The 23,768-nt window shown below is 35.5% G+C and overlaps 3 protein-coding genes across 3 annotated transcripts; 1 reads left to right on the forward strand and 2 right to left on the reverse strand.

Annotated features, from left to right (window-relative positions):
• The first annotated feature begins 5,432 nt into the window (after window positions 1–5,432).
• LOC125216784 (E3 ubiquitin-protein ligase RSL1-like) lies at window positions 5,433–7,146 on the forward strand. The gene is made up of 2 exons (XM_048118552.2): window positions 5,433–6,322; window positions 6,876–7,146. The coding sequence occupies exons 1-2, from the start codon at window positions 5,514–5,516 to the stop codon at window positions 6,952–6,954; spliced, it is 888 nt and encodes a 295-aa protein (XP_047974509.2). The 5' UTR covers window positions 5,433–5,513; the 3' UTR covers window positions 6,955–7,146.
• A 314-nt stretch (window positions 7,147–7,460) lies between these two features.
• LOC125210298 (sec34-like family protein) lies at window positions 7,461–18,672 on the reverse strand. Its single transcript, XM_089068142.1, has 25 exons — window positions 18,339–18,672; window positions 17,814–17,897; window positions 17,609–17,716; window positions 16,678–16,722; window positions 16,518–16,592; window positions 16,324–16,419; window positions 15,986–16,063; window positions 14,182–14,267; window positions 13,847–13,913; window positions 13,653–13,715; window positions 13,458–13,559; window positions 13,234–13,338; window positions 13,016–13,108; window positions 12,135–12,223; window positions 11,644–11,863; window positions 10,765–10,851; window positions 10,359–10,475; window positions 10,249–10,281; window positions 9,891–9,977; window positions 9,743–9,805; window positions 8,909–9,025; window positions 8,566–8,658; window positions 8,101–8,220; window positions 7,888–7,988; window positions 7,461–7,799 (listed from the first exon to the last, which is right to left on the reverse strand). Exons 1-25 carry the CDS (start codon window positions 18,432–18,434, stop codon window positions 7,670–7,672), a joined length of 2,355 nt encoding a protein of 784 aa, XP_088924268.1. The 5' UTR covers window positions 18,435–18,672; the 3' UTR covers window positions 7,461–7,669.
• A 1,631-nt stretch (window positions 18,673–20,303) lies between these two features.
• On the reverse strand, window positions 20,304–23,596 carry LOC125212178 (putative pectinesterase/pectinesterase inhibitor 54). Its single transcript, XM_048112270.2, has 3 exons — window positions 23,246–23,596; window positions 21,963–22,538; window positions 20,304–21,188 (listed from the first exon to the last, which is right to left on the reverse strand). Exons 1-3 carry the CDS (start codon window positions 23,541–23,543, stop codon window positions 20,491–20,493), a joined length of 1,572 nt encoding a protein of 523 aa, XP_047968227.1. The 5' UTR covers window positions 23,544–23,596; the 3' UTR covers window positions 20,304–20,490.
• Window positions 23,597–23,768: the final 172 nt, after the last annotated feature.

Raw genomic sequence — 23,768 nt, forward strand, 5'->3', positions numbered from 1 at the left:
TTTTGTTATTACTCTTTAGAATTTTGAAATGCTAAGAAAAAAAATGCCTCCACTACTATGGACGAGAGAGTATTAGATATCTAATACTCCATTATAATCAACATTTATAAGCTTATTTTAATCAACATGTGTTTGTGGTTGATCTTTTTGCAATAGAGATCGAAAGCATTCTTATTGACGGGTGTTTTGTGTTCAAATTTTAGTTTGAAAACTTATTTAATTGTATGAGTTTTCATTTGTATTGTGAATTGTTATTATATACAAGTTTAGAACTTCTAATCATATTGTTTCTCATTTTAAAAATTATGGACTCATGTTTCAAATTAGTATAAGTAGAAAGTGAATTAAGTCGTGCATCGCACGGGGTGTGACACTAGTTTGTATAGAAGTGGAGATTTCAATATCCACTAACAAATTGAGTCATCATTATCTCAATATATAAAGGTCAATTTTGGTCCTAAATATATGATCAAAATACGAATTTGGTCCAAAACATTCACTTTTTGAAAAACAGGTCCATAACAAATGAAATCCTTGTCGGAGTGGTCCTTTTTTTACGGTTCCGTAAAAAAACTAACGGTCATTCCACTGTGCAATTAGCGTTGACCGTTAGTTTTTTGACGGAACCGTAAAAAATAGGACTACTTCGGCAACATTTTCATTTGTTATGGACCTGTTTTTCAAAAAGTGAATGTTTTGAGCCAAATTCGTGTGTTGGTCTTATATTTAGTACTCTCTCCGTTCCGCAGTAGCTGAGTCATTTTTTAATTGGGACATTTCATCATAGTAGATTCATTTCTCTATTTAGCAAAAAGTAACATTTTTTTTCTCTCATCTACTTTATTCACTCTTTTACCTTATTCTCTCTACTTTTCTCTCCTTCCTACTTTATTGTCTCTTCACTTAATATCTATTTCTTAATCTTCGTGATTCTACTACTATGGAATAAAGGATGTGATACAACTTTTGCAACTAATTAGCATCTTATACAACTTTTATTAGTAAGTGCTTATAACTAAAATTTGTCAATTAAGTACTTCCTCCGTCTCAATAACATATATGTGCACTTTCCATTTTCATGCGTTCTATAAAAATGAGCATTTCTATTTGTAGAAAGTTGTGCCCAACTGATTACTTATATATACGCCCTCCGTCCACGAATAGGAGTCCCGGTCGGCCATTTTCATCCGTCCGCCATTAGGAGTCCCGGTTTGACATTTTATCTTGGGAGTATAAAAAATGACCCCATTGTTCCCTTAATTTAGAAGCCGCAATTAATTTTAATCCACTTTGATTGCAATTTCTCACTCTCTCTTTTAATGTTAGATTTCATTATTCCAAAGAATAAAGCAAATAATAATATAAATGGGTCCCACATCCACTATCACACACTTTAATTATTACACTCAAACTTTTCTTAAAACCTGCACTCAACTCAACCGGGACTCCTATTCGCGAACGGAGGGATTATAAATTTATTTGCAACTTATATCACTATGACCCACAATTACAACTCGTTAAACACTAATATAATGTAGGTCTCATCATCCACTAGCACTGTTTTTAACTACTCTCTTCCTCATTTATTTTATTTTACCAATTATACATTAATTGTGTTGTCATTTAAATACGCATAATTTTTTTTTGGAATGAAGGAAGTAATTTAAATTTTGTGTAAGGTAAATGTGGGAATATCGATTCAATTTGAAACTCATGGATTAACTTTAATAGCTAGTGAATTTGATAGAGTTAAAAAAGTGAAAATTTATAGTCCAGAAAAAATTATAACTCGAATGTCTCTAAACTTAATAGTTTAATAAGATTGACCTAAATTTAATCCAAACCTCAAGACAACCCGAAATGAGTTAATTCACATTATTCAATTTTCAATTTTAATTAGTTTCTAAACATCTAAAATTTAGTCGAATAATCCTTTTATATTTTTTTTACTCTTATAAACAATTATATACTCCATCCGATAAAAATATAGATATAGAGAACAACACGGGAATGAATGTATAATTGGTAAAATAAAAAAGAGAAGAAGGGTAGTTAAAATAGTTTTAGTAGATAATCGGACCCACGTTATTAGTGTTTAAATATAAGGGAACTACACTCCATATACACCTAGAGTTATAACATCCTACTTAAAGAGGCGTTAGATGTATTGATGTGTGGTGTTGATTTCATCAACTGGTGTTGCATGCGAGAGTCTTTTTGTTACATCGAAGGTTAATTTGGTCAGTTCATAAATCACACCTACTCATCCGAAATAGAAGGCGCTGGATTTCAGCAATCACTCCATACACGATCACTCATATTCAATTCAATTCCAATCTTTCAACTCTCTTTCCAATTCATCCGAAAACCTCTTCTCTCTACAAAACCCTAGCTTAAATCCGCTGGTCCTCACATCACCGGCGAGAACGAAGTCGCGTTTTTGATAACTGAATTTCGAACCCTTCCAGAGGCCGACGCCGGTGAAACATCATGAAAAGGTAAATTCCAGCCTTTTATTTGTTAGTAAACATCACGAAAAGGTAAACATCATGACGTTCTAGTTTTTTGAATTCTTGGTTGCTGTTAGTACTGTAAATTTTAGGGTTTATGCAATTTGTGTATATTGTATCTGCTTCTTGAGGCTGATTATTTGCATGATCGATTGTTTCAGACTGTATTATACTATTTGGGACTCATTTATTGTGAAAGTTGTCTCATTTTTAGTGTAATTTGTTTTGCTCTGATCAAGCTTTAGGTAGAATATGCTTAGTTTACCTTTGTTGTCGCTATTAGGAGGATTAAACTTGCTTATTGTGCTCAACTTTAGGTGTTTGAGGATTTGATGAATTTCCTCTTTCTGCTCATCGATGGTTTTATTTAAAGGGAATCAATTTGCACCGCATAAGTTTGTGTTCAATACTCTTTGTCTGTTGAATATTTTGTTTCTTTGGATGGATGCATTGAGTTTTATAGACGGAATTATATTCGATAATGCTTAATATGTTACTTAATTTTTCCTTTGACTTGCTTAATATGTTTAAACTGTAGCTTAATTATTGTGATTGTGAACAACCAATATGCATAATTATTCGATTACTATTGTGCTTAATTTGTCATTTAACGTGCTCAATATGGTTTAACTGTTGCGTATTGCAATTTTTTGGATATTGCTATTAGTTTTGCTTAATTTGATTCAGAATGTGCTTAATTCGGTTTAGAATTTGCATAATTCGGTTCAAGATGTGCATTACTTTTACAGAGTTGACCGAGAAATGGGATTCGGGCCACTGCTGCATTTCTCATTAACCGACCTACTTGGCACACTTGAGTACTGGATACTGTCCAATCTTCAGGTTGTGGCTAGCAGCATCACATTATCTGGAAACCAGAGCTGGTGTATTGATGCCGATGATGTCCATGTCACACACTTGGCTTCCAGAAAGGTCGTCTACAATTCGTTGTAGACTAGGCTATGGTTATAGTTGAGACTGATTGTAATTCCCCTTGTGTAGCTAGATGGTTGTGTTTGACCAGTTTTTAAATTTTTTATTGATGTAGCCATTTTGTGATAGTACATTTTGTTTTGAACAGCTAATGTTAGAATTCTAAACTCGCTGCAAATGTTTTGAAATACACAGCTTTGGTTTTTTTGCTTGAGTGTGTTATCGTTGCTTAATTTCTCCATCATTGTGCTTAATTTGCTTAAAATTCAGCATAGATGTCTTTTTGACGTATAAAGTTGCATGCTTTGCTTAATTTCTTCTTACTTTTGCTTAATTTTTTTTTTGAATGTGCTTAATTTGCTATTAGAAACAATATATTTGTTTACTTTGCAAAAGTTATTTTAAACAAGATAATCCTCCCAAAAAATTTAATTTGGATGAACTTTGTGTTTTCTCATGCAACTAATCGTGCATTCAATGCACTGAAATTTTGAAGCTTCGAAACAAGGTCTTTTTTAAAGAAATAAAGGTTCAGTGCTTAATTTCAGTTGCAGTGCATAATATAGCATTTTTTAGGAAAAATGTTGCAGTGCTTAATTTCAGCTGCAGCCGTGGTATAATATCGTGCGCACATCTCTAAAATCGGATGGCTAGGTTTAGTAGGATGTTGTGAATTTAAAATGTGTGATTTTTTAAGTGAATCCCTAAAGATAAGTAATAATGGTATAAGTCGTAGATAAATTGATGTATATGAGTAATGAGTTATGGAGAAGTTCCTATAAATGGAAATGTGCTATTTTTATCGGACGAATAAAAATGGAAAATGCCCATATTTTATAGGATGGATGAGGTATTTTATATACTCCTTCTAGCCATAAAAATAGTCTCATTTGTGGACGACACGAGTTTTAATGAGAAATTGATATAGTAAGAGAGAATTGAGAAAAAGTAGTTATAGTAAGATATATGTGGACAGAAGAAAAAAAGATAAAGTATGAGAGATAAACTTTTCATTTTCAGAAATGAGACTATTTTTGGTGGATATCCCAAAATGACAAAATGAGACTAATTTTCTGGACGGAGGGAGTGATGTTTTTAAAAAAACTGTACTTTTATGTCTTTACGAATTACTCCAAATATTAAGTACTCTTTGTCCCAATTAAGATGTTCAAATTCTTGTGTATCACAAGATTTTAGGAGTTGTTAGATGGAATAAGTAGAGAGAAAAAAGTAGTTGAATATTTTATTGAGGAAAGAAGAGAAAGAGATTTATTTCCAAATGTAGAAAGTGCGTTTAAAAGGTGGTAGCATGTGGGTCCTACTTTTGTATATTAGTTTTATAATAAAATGTGAGTGAGAATGAGAGTTAGTGGAATATGAAGTCCACTATAAAAAATAATAAAAGTGAAATGTGATAAATTTTTAGGGACAGACGAAAATGAAAATAAGTGACAAATTTTCAGGAACGAATGAAGTATATAATTCGAAATGAGCTAGTTGATCATGGGAACAATACACAAATTTTAAGTCTTGAATTTTAGCTATTTTTTTATAGTTATTGTGATATGTATGTAATTGCAAAATATTTAAATGTGCTTTCAATTTATATTTATAGTATGTATAGTGTATTTTAATTTTAAAAGTACTGTAACTCTTTTGAATATAAAGTATATTTAATAAGTATATAAATTTAATAATAAAAAATTTTGAATAATTATTTAATTTACATAAATTAATTAATATGTAATTTAAATTAGTATGTTGGTATAATTGAAAAGGTATAAAAAATTAATAAATATGGAGTATATTTTTAGATTAGAGGTTAGAGTAAATAATTGAAGTAGAATTAACTTTTGATGCGAACTATGAACCTTTGGTTTGACTTTGATTTTGGTTTGACTTTGATGTAAACGGAACCCTAAAAATAGCCCAAAGACAAATCAATCTTACCTGCCAATTAATGGCCTGGCCATATGTATCGTTCAATATACTCACAATTGAAAGTAAAAAAGGTTAAATCTTTGAAAAGTCACTCTCACACTTTCTACTTCAATCTTCATCAACTACGCAATGGCGACTCAAATCCTCCAAATCAGAGACGTCGACGACGACGACGACGAAATCACCATCATCTCCTCGACGCCGCCGCCGTTACTCAAGTCCGGCGCCACAAAATCCGACGCTATTTCAGTGGAAACCTACCGCCCCACCCCCAAAATCACCATGGACCTCGACGACGTCGTCGAAGTCCCCGCCTCCTCCTTCACCAAGCGCCGCAAAAGCCGCCGCTTCTACAGAGGCGAATCGTCCAACTCCAAGCCACTCCGCCTCTCCTTCTCCTGCGAAATCTGCGCCTGCGACAAGCCGATCAGCGACTCCTTCAACATCCTCGGCTGCGATCACTCCTACTGCACGCAATGCGTCTCCAATTACGTCGCGGCGCGGCTGCAGGAGAGCATCACCGCCATCGGGTGCCCCGTCCCCGGCTGCGCGGGATTTCTGGAGCCGCAGCACTGCCGCACGATTCTGCCGCGGGAGGTTTTCGATCGGTGGGGAGACGCGCTGTGCGAGGCGCTGATTTTGGGGGCGGAGAGGTTTTATTGTCCGTACAAGGAGTGCTCGGCTCTTCTGATTGCCGATGGGAGTGAGACTGTGGTGCAATCGGAATGCCCTGAGTGCCGGCGGCTGTTCTGTGCGCCGTGCAAGGTGGCGTGGCATGCCGGAATCGAATGCGATGAGTTTCAGAGGCTGAAGAAGGATGAGAGAAGTAATGAGGATTTGAAGCTTATCAAACTTGCAAAGGATAGTAAGTGGATTCGGTGCCCTAGCTGCCGAATTTATATCTCCAAGTCTGAAGGCTGCCTATACATGCGCTGCAGGTTGGTTTGCCTTTTTCTCTATTTTATAAACACACATTTTGACTCGGGTTTAAAGTTTTACGAAATTATTTGAAAAAGTTAGTGAAATGTAATCTCATTTTTCTATACTGTTAATTTTATTATATAATTATAGAATGTGGTCCCCTCTACTTAATAGTGGACAGTCTGAAATATCAAAACGTGTAAGGTTTTGGCGGATGGTGATGGTATACAGTCTGAAATGTCAAAACGTGTAAGGTTTTGGCGAGGTGATGGTATATGTAATCCACTTGATACTTAATGTAATCTACGTTAGTATTGGGCATATTCTCGAAATGGGCTCGTTTGGGAAGCAATTGCCCGGAATGGGTGTGGGCCATACTTTTTTTATTCCTTTGTGCATTTACAAAATACGTAACTAAATACGTATTTTCAAAATGCGAGTGTTGAATATTGTCGATTAGATATGACATAATTGATAGATTCTCAAGAGTTGTATGCTGTAGTGCTGGGTTTTTATGTAAGTCTTGGTGCTTGGTGTAGATTGGTGATGGTGTTATGTTTTTGTTGATAGGTGTGGAATGGCGTTTTGTTACAATTGTGGAGCTAAGATGGACGTACATCTTCACTACTGCACAAAATGCAAGCACTGAGATTGGTTGATTTGGTTTGGTTAAGTAAAGTAGTAAGCCTATAGTTAATGCTTGGGCTCTGTGTTAAAGACATGAGACCATATTTTTCATTTCAGTAAATTTTCATGATTCTATATGGCTTAATGGATTGCCATCAATACCAAAATCCACATCAAAATATTTCTTTAATTATGAATCTTTTCTTTTTTAGCATTTTCGATTTCCTTATTCTGCTATTGAGGTGTTGTTGCATTACTCTAGTGATGTCGACCGTGCCAATTCAAAGAAAGAGAAAGGGGAGAAATTGTTTTTTCATTTTATCTTTATTTTTACTATCCAACTCGTTGCTATTTATTTATTTATTCTAGTAATGACAATTAAACTCCTCAAAATGTCTATCACATTTCTATGCCGTCTCATATTTCCATTTTCGCAAACTTCAATGATTGAAATAAATTTGAAACAATATTAGTACAAATTACTAATCACACTACAGGTTGCATGTCAACTATATGATATCAAAAATGTTATAATCCCCAAAAAGAATCATGACATTACTATAACTATAAATGTGACAGAATGTTACAAAATCTCCATGCACAGGAATGGACTTACTTGATACTGCTCCGAATTAATAACATACCTATAAAAGTGATATTGCAGTTGAATATTCCTAAAAATGTTTAAATTCCAGGTTTCAAAAATCGGTAAGTAAAGGTCTCGAGTACATTCTGCGTTACATAAGATCATCAAGTTGAGCCTGCAAGTCATGTATTGAAACCATATTAACATTTTGCATGTCTTCGGCAGAATACTCGGCCTTGAGCAAATTTAGCACTTGAGTATGCGCTTCGACAATATTGGTCCTGTAAATTGGAGGCAACAACTCTCATAAAGCTTGAAAATGACGATGACTCGTACACACTCTTGAAATGCGAGGAAGAGTATCTCTACCTGATTGGTTTGAAAAGTATAGAGCGTGTGGTGGGGTTCTGGAGATAAAGCTTCATTTTACCTGTAACTCCTGGCAGCTCTTGTTGAATAGCAGATCCAACCTGTTTTTAAAGGAATCCAGTATGTACCCAGCAGAGCACATTGTGTTATACACCTTCAACAAATTAACCATGTTGTGGCTTTCAAAGACAGCAGTGAAGTTTGCATATATACCTTCTGAACTAGTTCGGCTATTTTCTCTGGAGTTGCAAAAGCCTGATCTTTGAGTGGCTTACTAATGGCAGACTCTGGGTTGTGACTGCCCGAAGATAATGCTACTTTGACTGCAGTGACCTTCAGGAATAAATGATACAGTATTAGGACTATGCCAGAATTTTGTACAGTGGAATTGTATTGTACAGAATAAGCCCAAATGGGAAAATCCAACTATGCATGAGCTTATAATGCCCAAAGCAAGTTCTTCTCCTAAACATGCAGAGAACTGAATCTCTGCCATACCATTTTATCTAGTATTTCTCTCTCTCCCTCTAATGAAAAGATTTCAGAATCAGCACAGCTCTAAGTTACCATCACTATATTTTCAGAATCAGCTATTCAACTGTTCATGTAAAGCTCAAAACAAAATATGACTAAGTTTACTGATTAACAGAGGAAACAAAAAGATTCAATGTGAAAAACCTTGGTGACAAAAGACAACATAGGGTCCACAACCAGCTTGGTCACCGACATAATAAACTCCTCACAAGTAGCTTTGAGGTTTTTCTCCAATTCCTGCATGTGAAGCAAAACAAATCTCTATTTAAATGGTGAAAAACTTGTACGCACAAACTGCCAGATTTCTGTTTCTAATGTATAATGAACAATTTATACTACTCAGTATATTTTAGCAAAAATTAGAAATGACATGGTGTCAGAATTTTTATTTACCAAATCTAGACAGATGGAACATATGAGAAATCATCTATATCAACTTAGAGTGGTGGTGAATGAGAGTACAAAATTTTAACAAATTTTAGTTTACCTTCTTGGCATCTATTTGACTTTCCAAAACTCGGGGAGAGAGAGTTCTGGCCAGGGACGTCGACCTTGACCAGTCAAATAGCGAGGCCTGACCCCTAAGAATCCGTCTCAAATGCTCCTAGAAAATGAATTGAAGAAGGTGACAATTCCATTGCAAAGTAAAATATAAACCAATTTTTGCAGTCTCATACCAATCACTGAATAATGTGAACATTGAGATTCCTTCTATCATGTACCATGGCAGATGCCAACATCCTTCAAAGTTCAAACTAAAGTAGTGCATATCTTCTGATTTCAGACAATGTCTGAATTGCCAATTCTGAACGACTTTTATGTTAAAAAAAAAAAATTTCCAATTTTATCAAAGTTTTTAGACTATAACTTAAGCAAATTTCTATTACATTTGAAAGAGTTAGTATTGATCTTTTTAAGCAGATCCAATAGTTCAGCAGACCGCAGCAGCCACTAGTCTTTTTTCCCATACAGATGTGTTTTCTCAATACCTTAATGTACCAGGTTGACAAATTAGAACACAAGTGATAAAAACTCATGATTTGAACTTATCATAATACTACATACCGTATTTTCAGAGAAGAATTAAAATACAAGTGTTAAAGAAGTATTAATGCAAGACTAACGTGCCTGCACAATAAGTTAATCAACAGAGAAATCACTTATAGATAAATGGTCAATGTGTAAAAACACAGACTTTATCCATGTTAAGAGAGTCACTTATAGATAAATCAGAGAAAACAAAACACTCTCCAATGCAGATCAGCTTAAACCATCTGTTTCTATATGTTATAAAACAACCAGCATCAGTGGGAATCAGTACCAGCAAATGAGAGAAGTCAAGCTCCTTGTGTGTGACTGAGAATTCAATATCAAATGGGGCAATCTGCAAACAGAATACGAGTATAAGATAATAATAATGAATAAAACTACAATCACCATTCTAGTTACAATCAAACATAAATTACTACCTGCTCTCTAAGTATAAGAAGATACTTTATGAGGAATAATTGTCCATCCATTGCAGATGACCTTTTCGCAATTTGTTTGCTAGCTTTCTGCCAGATCAGATATAGCAGGAGTTGCCAAAAGGTAAATGCATTTAAAAAGAGAGAAATGACATTAAATAGAGTGAAATGTCAGATAACATCATGGTCGGAAACTAGTATAGAAATTAGAAGCTTAGGTAAAATACATCTATTAATGATGAGTACAAGTGCCTAAAAGTTCTACACCAAGTAATCTTCATAGATAAATCTCAATTTAGTCATGCATGAGATGCTTCTTGAAGAAAATATTGAAGTGAGGTCTTCTCCTTGAACCACTCACCTGAATGGATGATGCACAAACTTCTACAGCTTCCTGGTATAAATAAACAGATAAATAAAATAGCCAAAAAATTTATCTCTAGCTGTCTGAAGATAGACAAGAACTAATACCTGTGCCAAACCAGTAAAAACTGCTGGTTCTAGGCATCTGTATAGTTTGGACAGACAAGATATAGTTTTCTCAAGCGGAGGGTACCAAGTTCTTGAAACATCTGAGCTTTGAGCACTCTGCAGACAAGAGGAACATATTACTAATCTCTGATTCTTTGACAAATGCATGATATATAAGAAAAGCAAGCTAAATGAGCTAGAAAAAAAGAAAAGGAATGGTTGGCATACATGTTTGAAATGATAAACACACTAACAGAGCAAATTAGAGACCAAGAGCCAAATAAAGGTTCGTGCATTCTCAAAATAAAAGAACACATGGTAACTGAACCATGAGAAAGGTTGAGTAGAAGATAGTGAAGTCAACAAAAGGAATGAGATAAACAATAACAGGTAATTAAACACTTACAGATGATGTTTCTGACTTTGTCTCGGCTGATTGCCCCAACTTAGAGGGATAATCTAGGTCTTCATCCGTAGGAAGGTAGTTTGCGATCTAAATGGAAAACATACATGTTACTTTGATCGAAGTTAATTACTGTAGACAGTATCTTAAATGTTGAGGTTATTTCAACTTGTATTGGTCAATCTTTCTTTCATCTAGAGTAATTCTTTATTCAAGTGAAAGGTCAATTCTCGGACTAGAAAAGGATGGTCATTTTCACTTTAAAATTTAGTTTACTACTATATTCGGACATAGTTATTCCTGATTCCAGAAGGAATCAGTACTTTTAACATTTTACCCACTCCTCTTCTTGCATCCTAGTACTAAAGCACTCAAATTCGTTACACAAACTTTCTATTTAAGAACTTCAACGGTTCAACTAAATGGGTGAAATCCCAAAAATGAAAATCATGGCTTTATTTGTTCACAATGAGTGCTGCAAAGTGACTCTGCTCACTAGAATGAAATTCCAGACTGTAGGATGCTTTTGCTTACATAGTAATTAGGACATACATAACGAAAACTATCCCAATATTTAACGAATCAAAGCTCGTCAGAAACTGAATGTCTCAACTAGGATCTACAGAGATATAAACTACCTATCATTCAAACAAAAAAGAGTAATGTTCTCTTTGAATTTCTTTAGAAAGAGAGACACATTGTTTGTGTCCCCTTTAATCTTGATTCACTCTACCCTCATTTTTCTCCATACAATAACAGAATGGTGAACAGAAATAAAAGAATGTATATCCAATATATTAGAAAATGAAAGAACATGTGTAAGAGCATGATAAAAAGATATAGGTCATACAGTCCGATTAATTCTCAGGATGCAGTAGTTACCTCATCATGGATGTGGGTTCTAGCACGAAAAGTCAAACGCTCATGAACATCTGCCAAAATCCTCTCCAGTGTTGGTCGCAATCCTGCTAGTGATTCACCTCGTCTACTTACTTGTTCTGCTAGGACTTCAACTTTGAGAATATCAACAAGTTCGCAAAGAATATCAAGGTTTGCTTCGTGAATGAGTTTTGGACGTAAAGTATCATATAAGTAGGTACACCTGTCAAATAAATAGAATTCTGAATAAACAAAATATTAGAAAAGAAACAAATGTAATGACATGCTACTGTGACTGGTGCATCTATGGCCAGCAAAGATCAGAAGTTATTATCAGATAAGGATTATGTTTATCTACATGGCAGATGGTGAGAATTATGTAGAGTACATGTGCATATTTTACATTGCAGGTATATGAAAACTTGTTTTCTGTTTAACTCGCGAATGAAGAAAATATATGACTAATTGAAAAACATTAAATTTCAAAGACTTACAGTGGATCTATTAGAGGAGCCAAACTTGAAACATCCTCCGATGATGAAGGGAAGAAATGATCAAAAAGCTGATGCTCAAGTTGACATACCTGCAGTTCCATTTCTCTTCATAATCATTGAGCCATAATATCAAATATCTGACGTAATGCGTTATGATGAAAAAAATCCCAAGGAACAATCATCACATTCAGGACAGGCCCATAGCAACAGATTCCATTGTACAAGCACAAACCAATCAATGATGTTTTGCATTTATTGAAATTTCAAACAATGAAAAAACTCACAAATGACCGTTTTGAAATAAAATCTATATTTTCAAAAGAAGTCATTTGTCACCATCTTCAGCTTTGAATTGCTAAGAAAGTGATGAATCAGAAACAATGGATCCTAATAAATTTCAGTAGAGGCCAACATGTTTCTTTGACCATAAATGCCACATACAAACTCAACCACAGATAACCAGCTTTTTATGCAACATTTCCTTGTGTTCTTTATTATAGTCACAGAAAAAGTTGTGAACCCAGTTTGAACTTTGAAAAGGTTCCCAATAAAACCAAGTTAGTCTGTTCTTATTTTTAGGTATTGTCATCCTATATCAAGCTTCAATAAAACAGTACACAGCACCAAACACATTCCTATAAGGCCTGAAACTGTAAAACATTGAGCTGAGGCGGATCGACAAGTGAGGTCAAATAACATTATCAAGCCCCAAATGTCATAACTAAAAATTAAATAGAAGAAAACAGGAAGTTTTATGTTCAATCCCACATATTGAAACTACCAACAACTTCTACAAAGATTTCTAATTGCCGCCCAACTTCCACAAGTTCTCTGAAACAAAACAAACCAGTACAAGTTTACAACTAAGTTATCAAGCCAACCTGCATGAGGTATGCACAACCAGATCTAGTCAATGATGGCAAAGCTTCTTTTTTTGCAAATTCAGAGATTCGTTGCTGAACAATGCCCCGAACCTGGAGCCACCAAAAAAATGGAAACAATAACAATCTTGTGTAATAGAGGAAAAGAAAAGTGATATAGAAAAATAATTAACTAGAGTGGATGTGATGGCCAGGTACAAGGATCTCATTCCACTCACCAGTAAGAGCCTTTGTTCACAGTAAATCTTGTGGCATTCCATGAGCATCTGAACATATTCCTTTCTTGGTTTTCTACTTTCAATTTCCTCCAATACTGGCTTAAGCTGAAATTTTCACTTCTTTTAGTCTTTGAAATTAATATCATCCTAACATTTTTTGCAATTAATACAAGTACAGAAAGGTGTCGAAATGAAAAAAAGGCATGACAGTCTACATTCCTAACCTCATTTGCTGCCGCTTTGAACCGAACATATATTATAGATGCCTCCACACCCTCAGAGACAGATGCTTTGTCACCAGAGCTGCTTTTGATTGCAGCCTGGACCTACAGTGAACAATAAAATTGTAATGGATACATCCATTGTCCACATTACAGAACTAGGGACACCAAAACCATAGCAATGCGCCGAAAGTTTACCTGAGCAGAAGTGTTTTTTAGAACAGAGAGTACATGAGAACGAATCATCCCTAGAGCACGAGACTGTAATGTTCAGAAAACAGTTGCATATATTAGAGGCTAGAAGTCCACACAAAGCATAGTCAAGGCCAGAACTAGCTATCCCATATAACAGTTCCCCTTGTGCTGCACTAGATGTCATTCATAGTTCATACCTGAAGTTGTCGAAACTTGACTAAGTAAACATTGCACTCAGCATACTGTGGGTTGTTTTCAACATACCTACACATCAACAAAAGTATTAATTGAATAAAAAATTGGGGTACTAATATTAAAATTCAACACAGTAGCAGTTCTGTCGAACTCCAGCATTACTCAGTCCGATTTCAGAATCTTCTTATTTCAGTATTCATATGTCATATGACCACATTATGCATAGAGTGATATATAACTCAAATGGCAAATCTGACCTGTGTGATATATAATATAAGTAGTAATCAAGCAGATACCAACTGCAATAAATAAGTCTGCTGCATTAATAGTCACTTACGATATGCAGTCGTCAAGTCTTTTGAGCAAAGGGAGGAAATTCTCATGTGCTACATTCATGCTTGGTGCATAGAAACTGGTTGCAACCTGCATAGAGGTGGCATTGCCAATCCTGAAAAATAAGTCTCTCGTGTTCCATGATTGCAGACTTATTTTAAGCAGACATGGCTAAGGGAAAAAATACTCAATGTGATGACTAAAGCAAAAGCAAACTAGGAAGGATATGATCAAATGTACTTTAGGTACTCATAACGATTGGGTGTATAGCTCCACTTTCAGGTGTGACGGGAACTTCTCAAAAATATTTCATCAAGGGATGAAGATTTTGGCTCATAATGGATTACCCACAGGAAACTGTTCATGGCAAGGTAACCCATATTTATTTATCTAAACAAGGAAGGTGGTCCATTAGTGTACGCCCATATGGATCAATCTCACAGATGATTTCAACCTGAAGTTTAAGATCACACACTCCCACACTTAGCTTATATCAATCTCTCACCCACTCGTAATGAAACATCACTGTAAACTACGACCAAACATATGTCAAACTGCATTAACATGAAAGGCTCGGGCAAAATAAAATAACCATTGAAATGATGGTAAATAAACAGACAACTCATATTTGTGGCCTATTCTGGAGGAGAACAGGAATTTTTTAATTATCTGTAGAACCCGCAGAGTAAATATGTTGTAGAGAGTCTTACAGACAAAAACTGGGTTTGTTAGGTTCACAAATAATTCATAAAGTTGGGTTGAGATTGATGAGTGATCAAAATACTAAATATCAAATGGGATGTTAGTCCGCTCAACAGTCAACAGAAAGACCAGTTTCTGATTATATACATGGAAACTTAAACAAGTAATACCTATTAAATATAATGTGAGATGGAGAGTTCAGTTATGCAGGACACAGAACCATAAGATCTCATGATTCGTGCATGCTTCAAAGATTTGGTAACACTATGGTTAATGGCAGAATTAGGAAAGTTAAATTGCTTTAATGTTCTACAAAATCAAATATATATAGAACTATACTCCCTCTGTCCCACTCTAAGTGACTCATTTTCCTTTTTGGGATGTTCCCACTCTAAACGACAAATTTCTTAAAATAGAAAAATCTATCTCATTCTCTCTCCTACTTTATTCACTCTCCACTTAACTCACAAAACAACACTACATAAAATCCTATACCGAATTAGAACTGTTCCAGTTAGAGTAGGACGGAGGGAGTAACTGATTAAAGTTCCAAACGCAAGTTTCTAAGTGAACTATAGGGTGAGTGAAACAATATATACAAAATTATAAGCTAAGAGAATATCCTCCAGTTCTGCAGCTCTTTCCTTACTTCCCTTCTATATAATCTCAATTTTAGTTAGAATTTTTTCATTAGGGACAAGTCATCCCCAAAGAAGTAGTAACATCAAGGATTCCAGCTGCATCTATAATGTTGTTCTAGATTTTAAAACACACCAACCAACTCTAAACGAAACACTGCCCTACACCAGCGCTAAGGATTTTTCGTAATCCTAATAAGACCGCCAATTCATTTTAGGACAGAGTGAGTCAGTGATTAACAATAAACTAGAATGAAATTCATAATTTACTATGATAGTAAGCACAAAATGCAGCATTTTCCTATCTGAAGTGCAAGAATAAGGATATTGTCAAGGACTATAACAGTACAAACAGATCCTGCTTGTTGAACATGTTCATTTTTCCAGGAAAAAGTCAATAGGAGTTTAGAATAGCTGAACCTGCATGTCAAAGACCATAAATCAATCCTAATTAAATTCAAACCATACATTTTCCAGCTCATCGAAGTAGTTGAGTTTAGCACGAAGTGATTCAGCAAACTCGATTAGCCTTTGCTTCTCTACTACCTGCAACATGAGTGACAAATAAACATTATAATTATACTTCCAAAATTTAACTAGTCACCAAGCCCAGTACTTCATTTGATTTATCATCCTTTTTTAATCAATTATTTTACATGGATCAGGTAGCTAGAACTAGCATAGAGCCTGCAGGATATAATTGATGGATGGAATTCCATAAGCCTTAAAATGTTATACCTCCAAATCTTAACTACCCAAAGACACTGTTTCACTAGATCTGAGAGAAACAATAATTAGAAAAGTACCAGCCGGTCACATGCATCATGTAGAGTTTTTGTCTTGGTTGCAACAGCTTGATGCTGCAGTTGTAGTTCATTAAATAATTCAAGTGTTTCATCCACCTGTATCAAGTCATCCAAGCAATCATTAGTTGATAACTGAGTTTAAACATTAAGATAGAACTTAAACAAGCTACGACAATAAGAAGATGGCATATTGCCTGATTGAGTATGGTGTCACATGTCTGTATTCTCTCTGTTAGAGTCCTCACATAATGCTGATATTTCTCTTCCGTCTAAAGAAAGAAATGAGCACATTAACTGCAACAAAAACAATTTTCAACCAAGGGATTCACAAAAACAGTAGAAAACTAAGGTAACCTCTGATTTCATAGCTGCTTCCAGATCAGCAAACCATTTGTAGAACTGCAAGAAAGAAAATTGAACCAAAAATTAAGTAATTCACAGAATAATCTTCCATGAGAAAAAAATGATACAAATGTACAAGCCATCCTTAATGTTCATAATAATCTAATTATAAAATAAAATTCAAACATAGGTCCCAAATTCTTTAGGTCCCACTGGAAAAATGGAGAAGGTGCGGGAACCATCCCACAAAAAATTTCTCATCTTCCTTTCCATTAATCTTGCGATACCTCTAAATTATATCTGAAACAGAGTCTTTGGATAAATACTAACTTTACAGGATATACAAAATAATGCAGTCATTCTGATTAGTGATCTCCCTGACAAAAATAACACTGGAAATTTATAGTAAAAATGAACCGGGACTCCTATTCGCGGGTGGAGGGAGTTTATGGCGAAAAAAGTACTCCCTCTGTTTCTTCATAATTGAGTCATTTTACCATTTCGGGAAGTTTCTTCATAGTTGAGTCGTTTCCTTATATGGTAACTTTTTCCTCTTTCTTACTTTACTCTCTCTTACTTTATTCTCTCTACTTTATTCACTTTATACTTTATTCTCTCTACCTTTCCTCTCTCTTACTTTTTTATCCTCTCTCTTACTTTTTTATCTATTTATTTAACACATCCAACATTCATTTCTAAAACTCCGTGCCGAAAAGTTCCGCCTCAACTATGAAGAAAGGGAGGGAGTATATAAGAGCAGATAGGGGAGTAGAAAAGGAACCACACATCTCCCAAAAGCAATTTCTTTAATCTGGATTTTAGATTTACCCATAATATTTCGAACATAATAAGGCACGACTTACAAATTTTTGGATCATGTAGATCATGCAATCAGATAGAACGCTAAAACTTTTGAAAAAACAACAAGGACAGTGTGAACCACCTCATTCGTATTGACCAAAACTGCATCAATGACACCTGAATCTTCTGCAGTGCTGTGCTTTGTCGAAATAGTTAGACCATTTTCCAGTCCAGCTACTTTATCTTGTGCCTTGTGATCCCCAATAAAACAATAAATGAACAATGTTGTTCAATATGAATCTACAAATGAAATTTAGACAAATACAATCTATTGACAAAAGCCCCACCAAATTTGGAGGAAATGGTCGTTCAGCAACAGCATGGGAGAGTGCAACAATTGCTGCCTGCTGTTGCTCAGTCAATGGAGCATTCTAATGCATTAAGAAAGTACAGCAGAGTTAGCAACAACTGAGAAACTTGGTCAGGAATCATATTCTCAAGAGGACACATAAGACCAACACATACATGTACATCATATCAGATAAAAAATTGAAACAGATCCTAAAATTGTCAAAAGATGAGTGTTACTCTACTAACATAGTGTTCAAAGGATAAGTAAGGTCAATTACATCACTTGAATCGAAAAACTCACAAAATAACTCAATTTGATTATGACTTCAGACAAGCAAATTCTCGACTTCCTAAACGCATCGTAAAAGGGGATACATATACGGCGAGATCATATGTAGCTAATGAAGGCACTGAAGCAGCACCTGATCTATCAACACACAACAGCTTTAAAATTGACCAAATACGTAGTACCAAGCATAAGAGATCAGAAATCGAGTTGAAGAGAGGGAGAGGGCAGCAACCTGTTCCCAGGTGGAGGCGAAGTTGTAGCCTTTGGAGATTGCACCGGATTTAGCAAGACCAGCCATCCCCGGACCCACCGGCGAGGCTGCAGCCATTTTTCAATGTTCAAGCGGAAATCTCGTACCCGATTACCAACTACAGGGCCATGAAATGCGTAGTAGAATGAGATCGGGCGATGTGGTACAGTATTGATCCAAATATGATCAAATTACGAGGGTTTAGAGATGTGGGGAAGAACAAGGAACAGCAGAGTAAGCTGATTATGAATTGGACAACGAAACCGAAATGTGTGCAGACGACGGTGGTGGAGTGTTGTAGATCGGGTGAAGCTCAGGGATATGGAACAATTTAACCGATTATAATTTTTCAAAATTAAGTTTTCATTATTTTTTTTCTTCAAATTAAATTTTCTTTGACTTAAAATTATTATTTTTTTCAAAAATTAAATTTCATTAAATTGAAATTGACTTATTTATCGTAAGTGCTACTTATGTAAACTTCTAGTATTAAAAACTGCATCGTTCGAATAAAAAAAAGGGCAATTTATCTCGAAATACACGAACTTTTATGATTTTCTTGAATTTGCTCTGTACTTTGAAATCTACTTATGAAAATTTCAATAAAAAATTTAGATTTTTTTAATTTCACTAGATTTCTAATAAAATCATTTAAAACTCAAAAGTTTTTAAACTAGAAACGAGTAGTAATCTATATATATTTATAAAAATTTATGGTTTGTCCGCTATTAAGAGTCTTATTTTAAAAAATATATTATTTAACTATAGAAATTATATATTCAAATAAAATTTATGTACAAAATACTTATATAATCATATCAAATTACAAAAAATAAAGCATTATAATTCATTTGGTGGGAAAAAAAATACTATCAGATGATGATAACTTATCTTGATTAATCCTAGATAATGTAATAAGAATGATGTTTAGTAGATCAAGATATGAAAACATATGGAGTAATTATTTATGTAATTTATAATAAAAAAATAAATACTATTAGATAAGATGTAAAAAGACTGTTATATCCGCATGAACTAATTATGACTACCGATTTAGGTTCATAGTGAATTAAACTTAATTAACCATTAATCTATTTAATTATTTTGTCAATCGTTTTATTTGATTTCATTAACATATTAAAGTAACTTAAATATATAATTAATTAAGTCAGATTAAATACATATCTCTAGTCTCTTAAAAATAGAAACTGCTTCATTTTGGGTCGTCTCTAAGAGAAATTTTCTAAACTTCTATTTGAGGACATGAACCCCACAATTCACTAACACTACTTTTACTATTTTTTCTTCTTCTCTCTTACTTTATTCATTTTTCTCTTTCTTTTTCTTACTTTACTAATTTATCTCTCTTACTTTACCAATTGTACATTAAAACCAATATCATTTCAAAAATTTCTATTTTTTAAGGATTGAGGTAGTACATGTTTTAGGACAAGAGTTTTGTCGGTAAACACATAGTAGAGTCATTTTGTCATTTTAATACGTTCCATAATAGTTAAGTCATTTCTCTTTGTAATAAAAGTCAACCCTTTTCTTCTCACTTACTTTCCTTCTCTCTACTTTATCCCTCCTCCTAGTATCTTTTTATTTAATACTACCTCTGTCCCTGAAAATTTGATACAGTTTACTATTTCGGTCCGTTTCTGAAAATTTGATACACTTCACTTTTACCATTTTTGGTAGTGGACCCCATATTCCACTAACTCATTCCTACTCACATTTTATTATAAAACTAATACTTTAAAAGTAGGACCCACATGCCATCAATTTTTTCAACTCACTTTCCATTACATTTTTTAGCCGGGTCAAAGTGTATCAAATTTTGGGGGACGGAGGTAGTATATTACATCTATTTTTCTTAATGTTCGTGCCAAAAAGAAATGTCCCTATTATTATGGAAATGGAACGGAGAGAGTACGTTGCGTGACCTTGGAACACAAATTCGAACTTTTCACAGTTCGTACTAGAAATTTCAAATAACATGCTGTACATGTCAAGTATATAGACATCCCACACACAAACCCAATCACAGATTTAGTGGTCACAACTAGGTATATTTTTTACAGTTCCTCTTTTGATCTTATTGTATTTTCAAGTTTTAGTAGCAGTAATTATTTTATAGGCCGGCGTCAAACGGGACGCCGGCTGAAGGCAGCCAAGAAGTGCCGCCGATGAAGTTAGCCACCGTAAATTTGGTAGCATCCGGCGTCGTAATAACATGAAACCCGGGCCAGCTGACCCTTCCGGCTGTGGCCGCCCCGGGCCCCATGTTCCCATACTCAGCAAAATACAACGTCTTGTAGGTGGAGCCACTGGAGCCCTCCCACTCGATCCATCCCCGGCGGGAGACCTCGCCGGCGATGTTGCTCTGCATCACGACGGCCCTGGAATACGCCTTCCACGGCCGCCCCAAATAAAGGCCGAAGGAGCTCTTGGAAGTGGAGAAGTCGGAGCCGACGGTGATCCTGCAGTTATGGACGGAGAAGCCCGTGTTCTGGCCCGGGTCGGTGCGGCCGTTGGCGAGGATGGCGTTGAAGGAGGCGCCGGAGCGGGGGCGGCGGAAGATGAGGCTGCAGCTCTGGAAGACGGCTGCAGCGTTGCCGAAGATGTAATCGATGGTGCCGCGGATGTCGCACTCGCGGTAGAACTGGCGGAGGGAGAGGGCGTAGAGGGTGTCTTGGTAGCTCGAGATACTGCACCGGTACAGGACGGACCGGTCCGAGGCCACTGCCAGGGCGATGGCCTGGTGCCCCTCCGGCCCTGCCGTGTTCTCGAACCCGATATCCCGAGCTATGAATCCGTCGCCGTGCACGGCTGTTCAATGGAGAAGATGTTGTTAATTACTTCTAAATGATTATCAATTACTAACTACTTTGGACTGCCCCTTAACTTTTACTTTTTCATACTATAACCACTTAAAAAACAGGATGAACCTTCTGAATTTAGTCTTTTCCGGTTTTGGTGTTCAAATCATCCCAAAATGTGCAAATAATATAGTATTTCCTTCATCCCATAAAATTTATCACATATTTTTAATAAATGGAGTAGTAATGTAATGCGAGTTGAAAAAGTTGGTAGAACAAGTTTTATACTCCTTCCGGTCCCTACAGAAGTCCCATTATTGACCAGCTCGGTTTTAAAAAATTGTTTGATTTTGTAAATGAAAATGGTAGAAAAAGTTAGTGTAATGTGAGATCTACTTTTATATATTAATTTATAATTAAATGTGAGTGGAGTGAGTTAATGGATTATAGGGTCCACTTGCTAAAAATAGTAAAAATGAAATGAGACTTCTAATGGGACCGGACAAAAATGGAAAATGGAACTTCTATTGGGATTAGAGGGAGTAATAAAATCTATCAAGTGGTAATTAGTTAGTGAAATATGACATCGACTGCAAAAATTAGTAAAAATAAAATGTGATGGACGAAAATAGAAACAAGTGTGAACCTTGATTAATAAGGATAACTCTTACTCTGTTCATAGAACCGTGAAGATTTTGCATAAAAACGGATAATATCATACTAATATGCATTGCCGAACCCTGTTTAAGAAAAAACGAAAAGGAAAGAGAGAGAGAGAGCGTACTAAAAGTGGCGGAGCCCTTGAGTGAAGCCCCCTTCCCCACACTTGTCCCAGCAGTGATGATGGTAGCATATTTGCCATCGCCAATCAAGGTGATCCCATCTTTATTCGTACTGATTTTCTCATTATAAGTCCCGGCCTTCACATATATCACATACCGCCCTCCTCCGGCAGCGTTGATCGCCTCTCCAACACTCTTGAAATCCCCACTCCCGTCCTTTGCCACCACCGCGTTCGCCTTCACCGCATTGCTCTGCAGCAGCTTCCTGTCCGCGGCCGACACCCACGCCGGGAAATCTCCCCCTTGGAGAAGCCTCCGCCCCTTCCGCGTGATGCGGTTGGCTAGGGCCAGGGAGTTGCTGGTGAGTTTGGAGAGATGGTCGATTTTGTTGTACATCTCGGCCGCCTGAGCCTGCGAGTGACCGTCTTGGATGGCGTCTCGGCAGGTTTCTTGGAAGGTGAGGGCTGCGCTCAGCCATGTTTGGATGTCGGATTTGTGGGTTTTGGGAGATTTTTTTATTAGTTCCATTGCTTGGTTCAGCCGATTCAGAGACATCTCCATGAGCTCGTGGCAGTAGTCTGTGCATTTTTTACATGACGAGATGAAATAATTAAGATGAAGATATTATGGTGAAATGTAACTTAGGTAAGTATTCCCTATGTCTAGTTAGATGAGAAAGCAGAGTTTTTTTTAAGTTGAAATGGATTTCAGGATGACAAAAAGTGATTGTTTTTTTATAATATTTGGTGTAATTAATGAAGTTAAAAATAAAGAGGTCATGTCCTAAAATAGAAACACAATACTTTTAGCACACAAACCATGACAACAATAATTAAGACACATTCTTTGGACGAATGGAAAACTGTAGAATTTTATTTAACCAACTCAAAAATTTGGTTAATAGTAATAAATAAATTTTACAAGTATAGCAATTTTATTAGAGCCCAAAGTGCATGGATTTTAATTTCAGCACAAAAAAGAAAAGGAAAATGGTGGTATAAATTTATGTCAACAAATTCGTTAACCAAAATTCTATCCTATGAGTATCATTATAAAATTAATCTAAAGTTTTTCAATAGTACTCTCCAAATAAAAAATTTGAGTTATTGGCATCGAAAGTTTGTTAATTTTGTTGGTTAAAAACAAACTTTTGCTATATTCACATAGTACGACAATTTACCTAATTATATACAGATTCCATTATAAATTACTATCATGTTAAAGAAGAAAAAAAGTAACAATTACTATATAAATAAATAAAACATCAGAGAGAAGAGGGGTTTACCCATGGAAGTTTGGATGAGTTGGTAGTTGGGGGAGATGGAGTTAGAGGCAAATGATTGAATTCGAGGCATCTTGGTCTGTGAGATGGTCTCATTAACAAGAAGTGACAAAAAATCAACATTTGGATCCTTTGATCCTAATCTTGTCAAAGTTTGGCCACACAATGTTGGATATCTTGTGTAACCACATTGACCCCTCACAACCTCTGCATATGCTTCATTCCCTGCCCATGACACTTGACACAAACATGTTATTGCTAAAAATAATACAAGTAGTACGGTATATTTTGATGAATCCATCAGTCTCCAAATGAAAGCTTGAAAAGTGTTTTAGTTTTTTTTTTTTTTTTTGCTTTAAAAAACAAATATAGACTAGTGTGAATAAATGGTGAATGAGTTGCTGGGCTTTTTATAGGGTGAAAGATGAGTGCATGCATGTCGATCTCGCAAATTAGTTTAGGAGTCAATTTTTATTGAGCTTGACATGCATGTCCAATCACTATGGGTTTAATCTATTCGGATTGA

Source organism: Salvia hispanica, chromosome 3, assembly GCF_029641045.1.
Source record: "Salvia hispanica isolate PSC_SH4W2 chromosome 3, Shi_PSC_v1, whole genome shotgun sequence".
Classification (NCBI taxonomy): Eukaryota; Viridiplantae; Streptophyta; class Magnoliopsida; order Lamiales; family Lamiaceae; genus Salvia; species Salvia hispanica.

Excerpts from the sequence above, each read along its gene's own strand:
- LOC125216784 (XM_048118552.2), top strand. The coding sequence starts at position 5,514 with ATGGCGACTCAAATCCTCCAAATCAGAGACGTCGACGACGACGACGAC. Across the intron at positions 6,323-6,875 it reads TGCCTATACATGCGCTGCAG|GTGTGGAATGGCGTTTTGTT; the intron begins GTTGGTTTGCCT and ends TTTTGTTGATAG.
- LOC125210298 (XM_089068142.1), bottom strand. The coding sequence starts at position 18,434 with ATGGCTGCAGCCTCGCCGGTGGGTCCGGGGATGGCTGGTCTTGCTAAA. Across the intron at positions 14,268-15,985 it reads ACTTCGATGAGCTGGAAAAT|GTTGCAACCAGTTTCTATGC; the intron begins GTATGGTTTGAA and ends ACCTCTATGCAG. Across the intron at positions 10,852-11,643 it reads GAACCCACATCCATGATGAG|ATCGCAAACTACCTTCCTAC; the intron begins GTAACTACTGCA and ends TTTTCCATTTAG.
- LOC125212178 (XM_048112270.2), bottom strand. The coding sequence starts at position 23,543 with ATGGATTCATCAAAATATACCGTACTACTTGTATTATTTTTAGCAATA. Across the intron at positions 22,539-23,245 it reads ACTCATCCAAACTTCCATGG|ACTACTGCCACGAGCTCATG; the intron begins GTAAACCCCTCT and ends AAAAATGCACAG. Across the intron at positions 21,189-21,962 it reads CAAGGGCTCCGCCACTTTTA|CCGTGCACGGCGACGGATTC; the intron begins GTACGCTCTCTC and ends TCCATTGAACAG.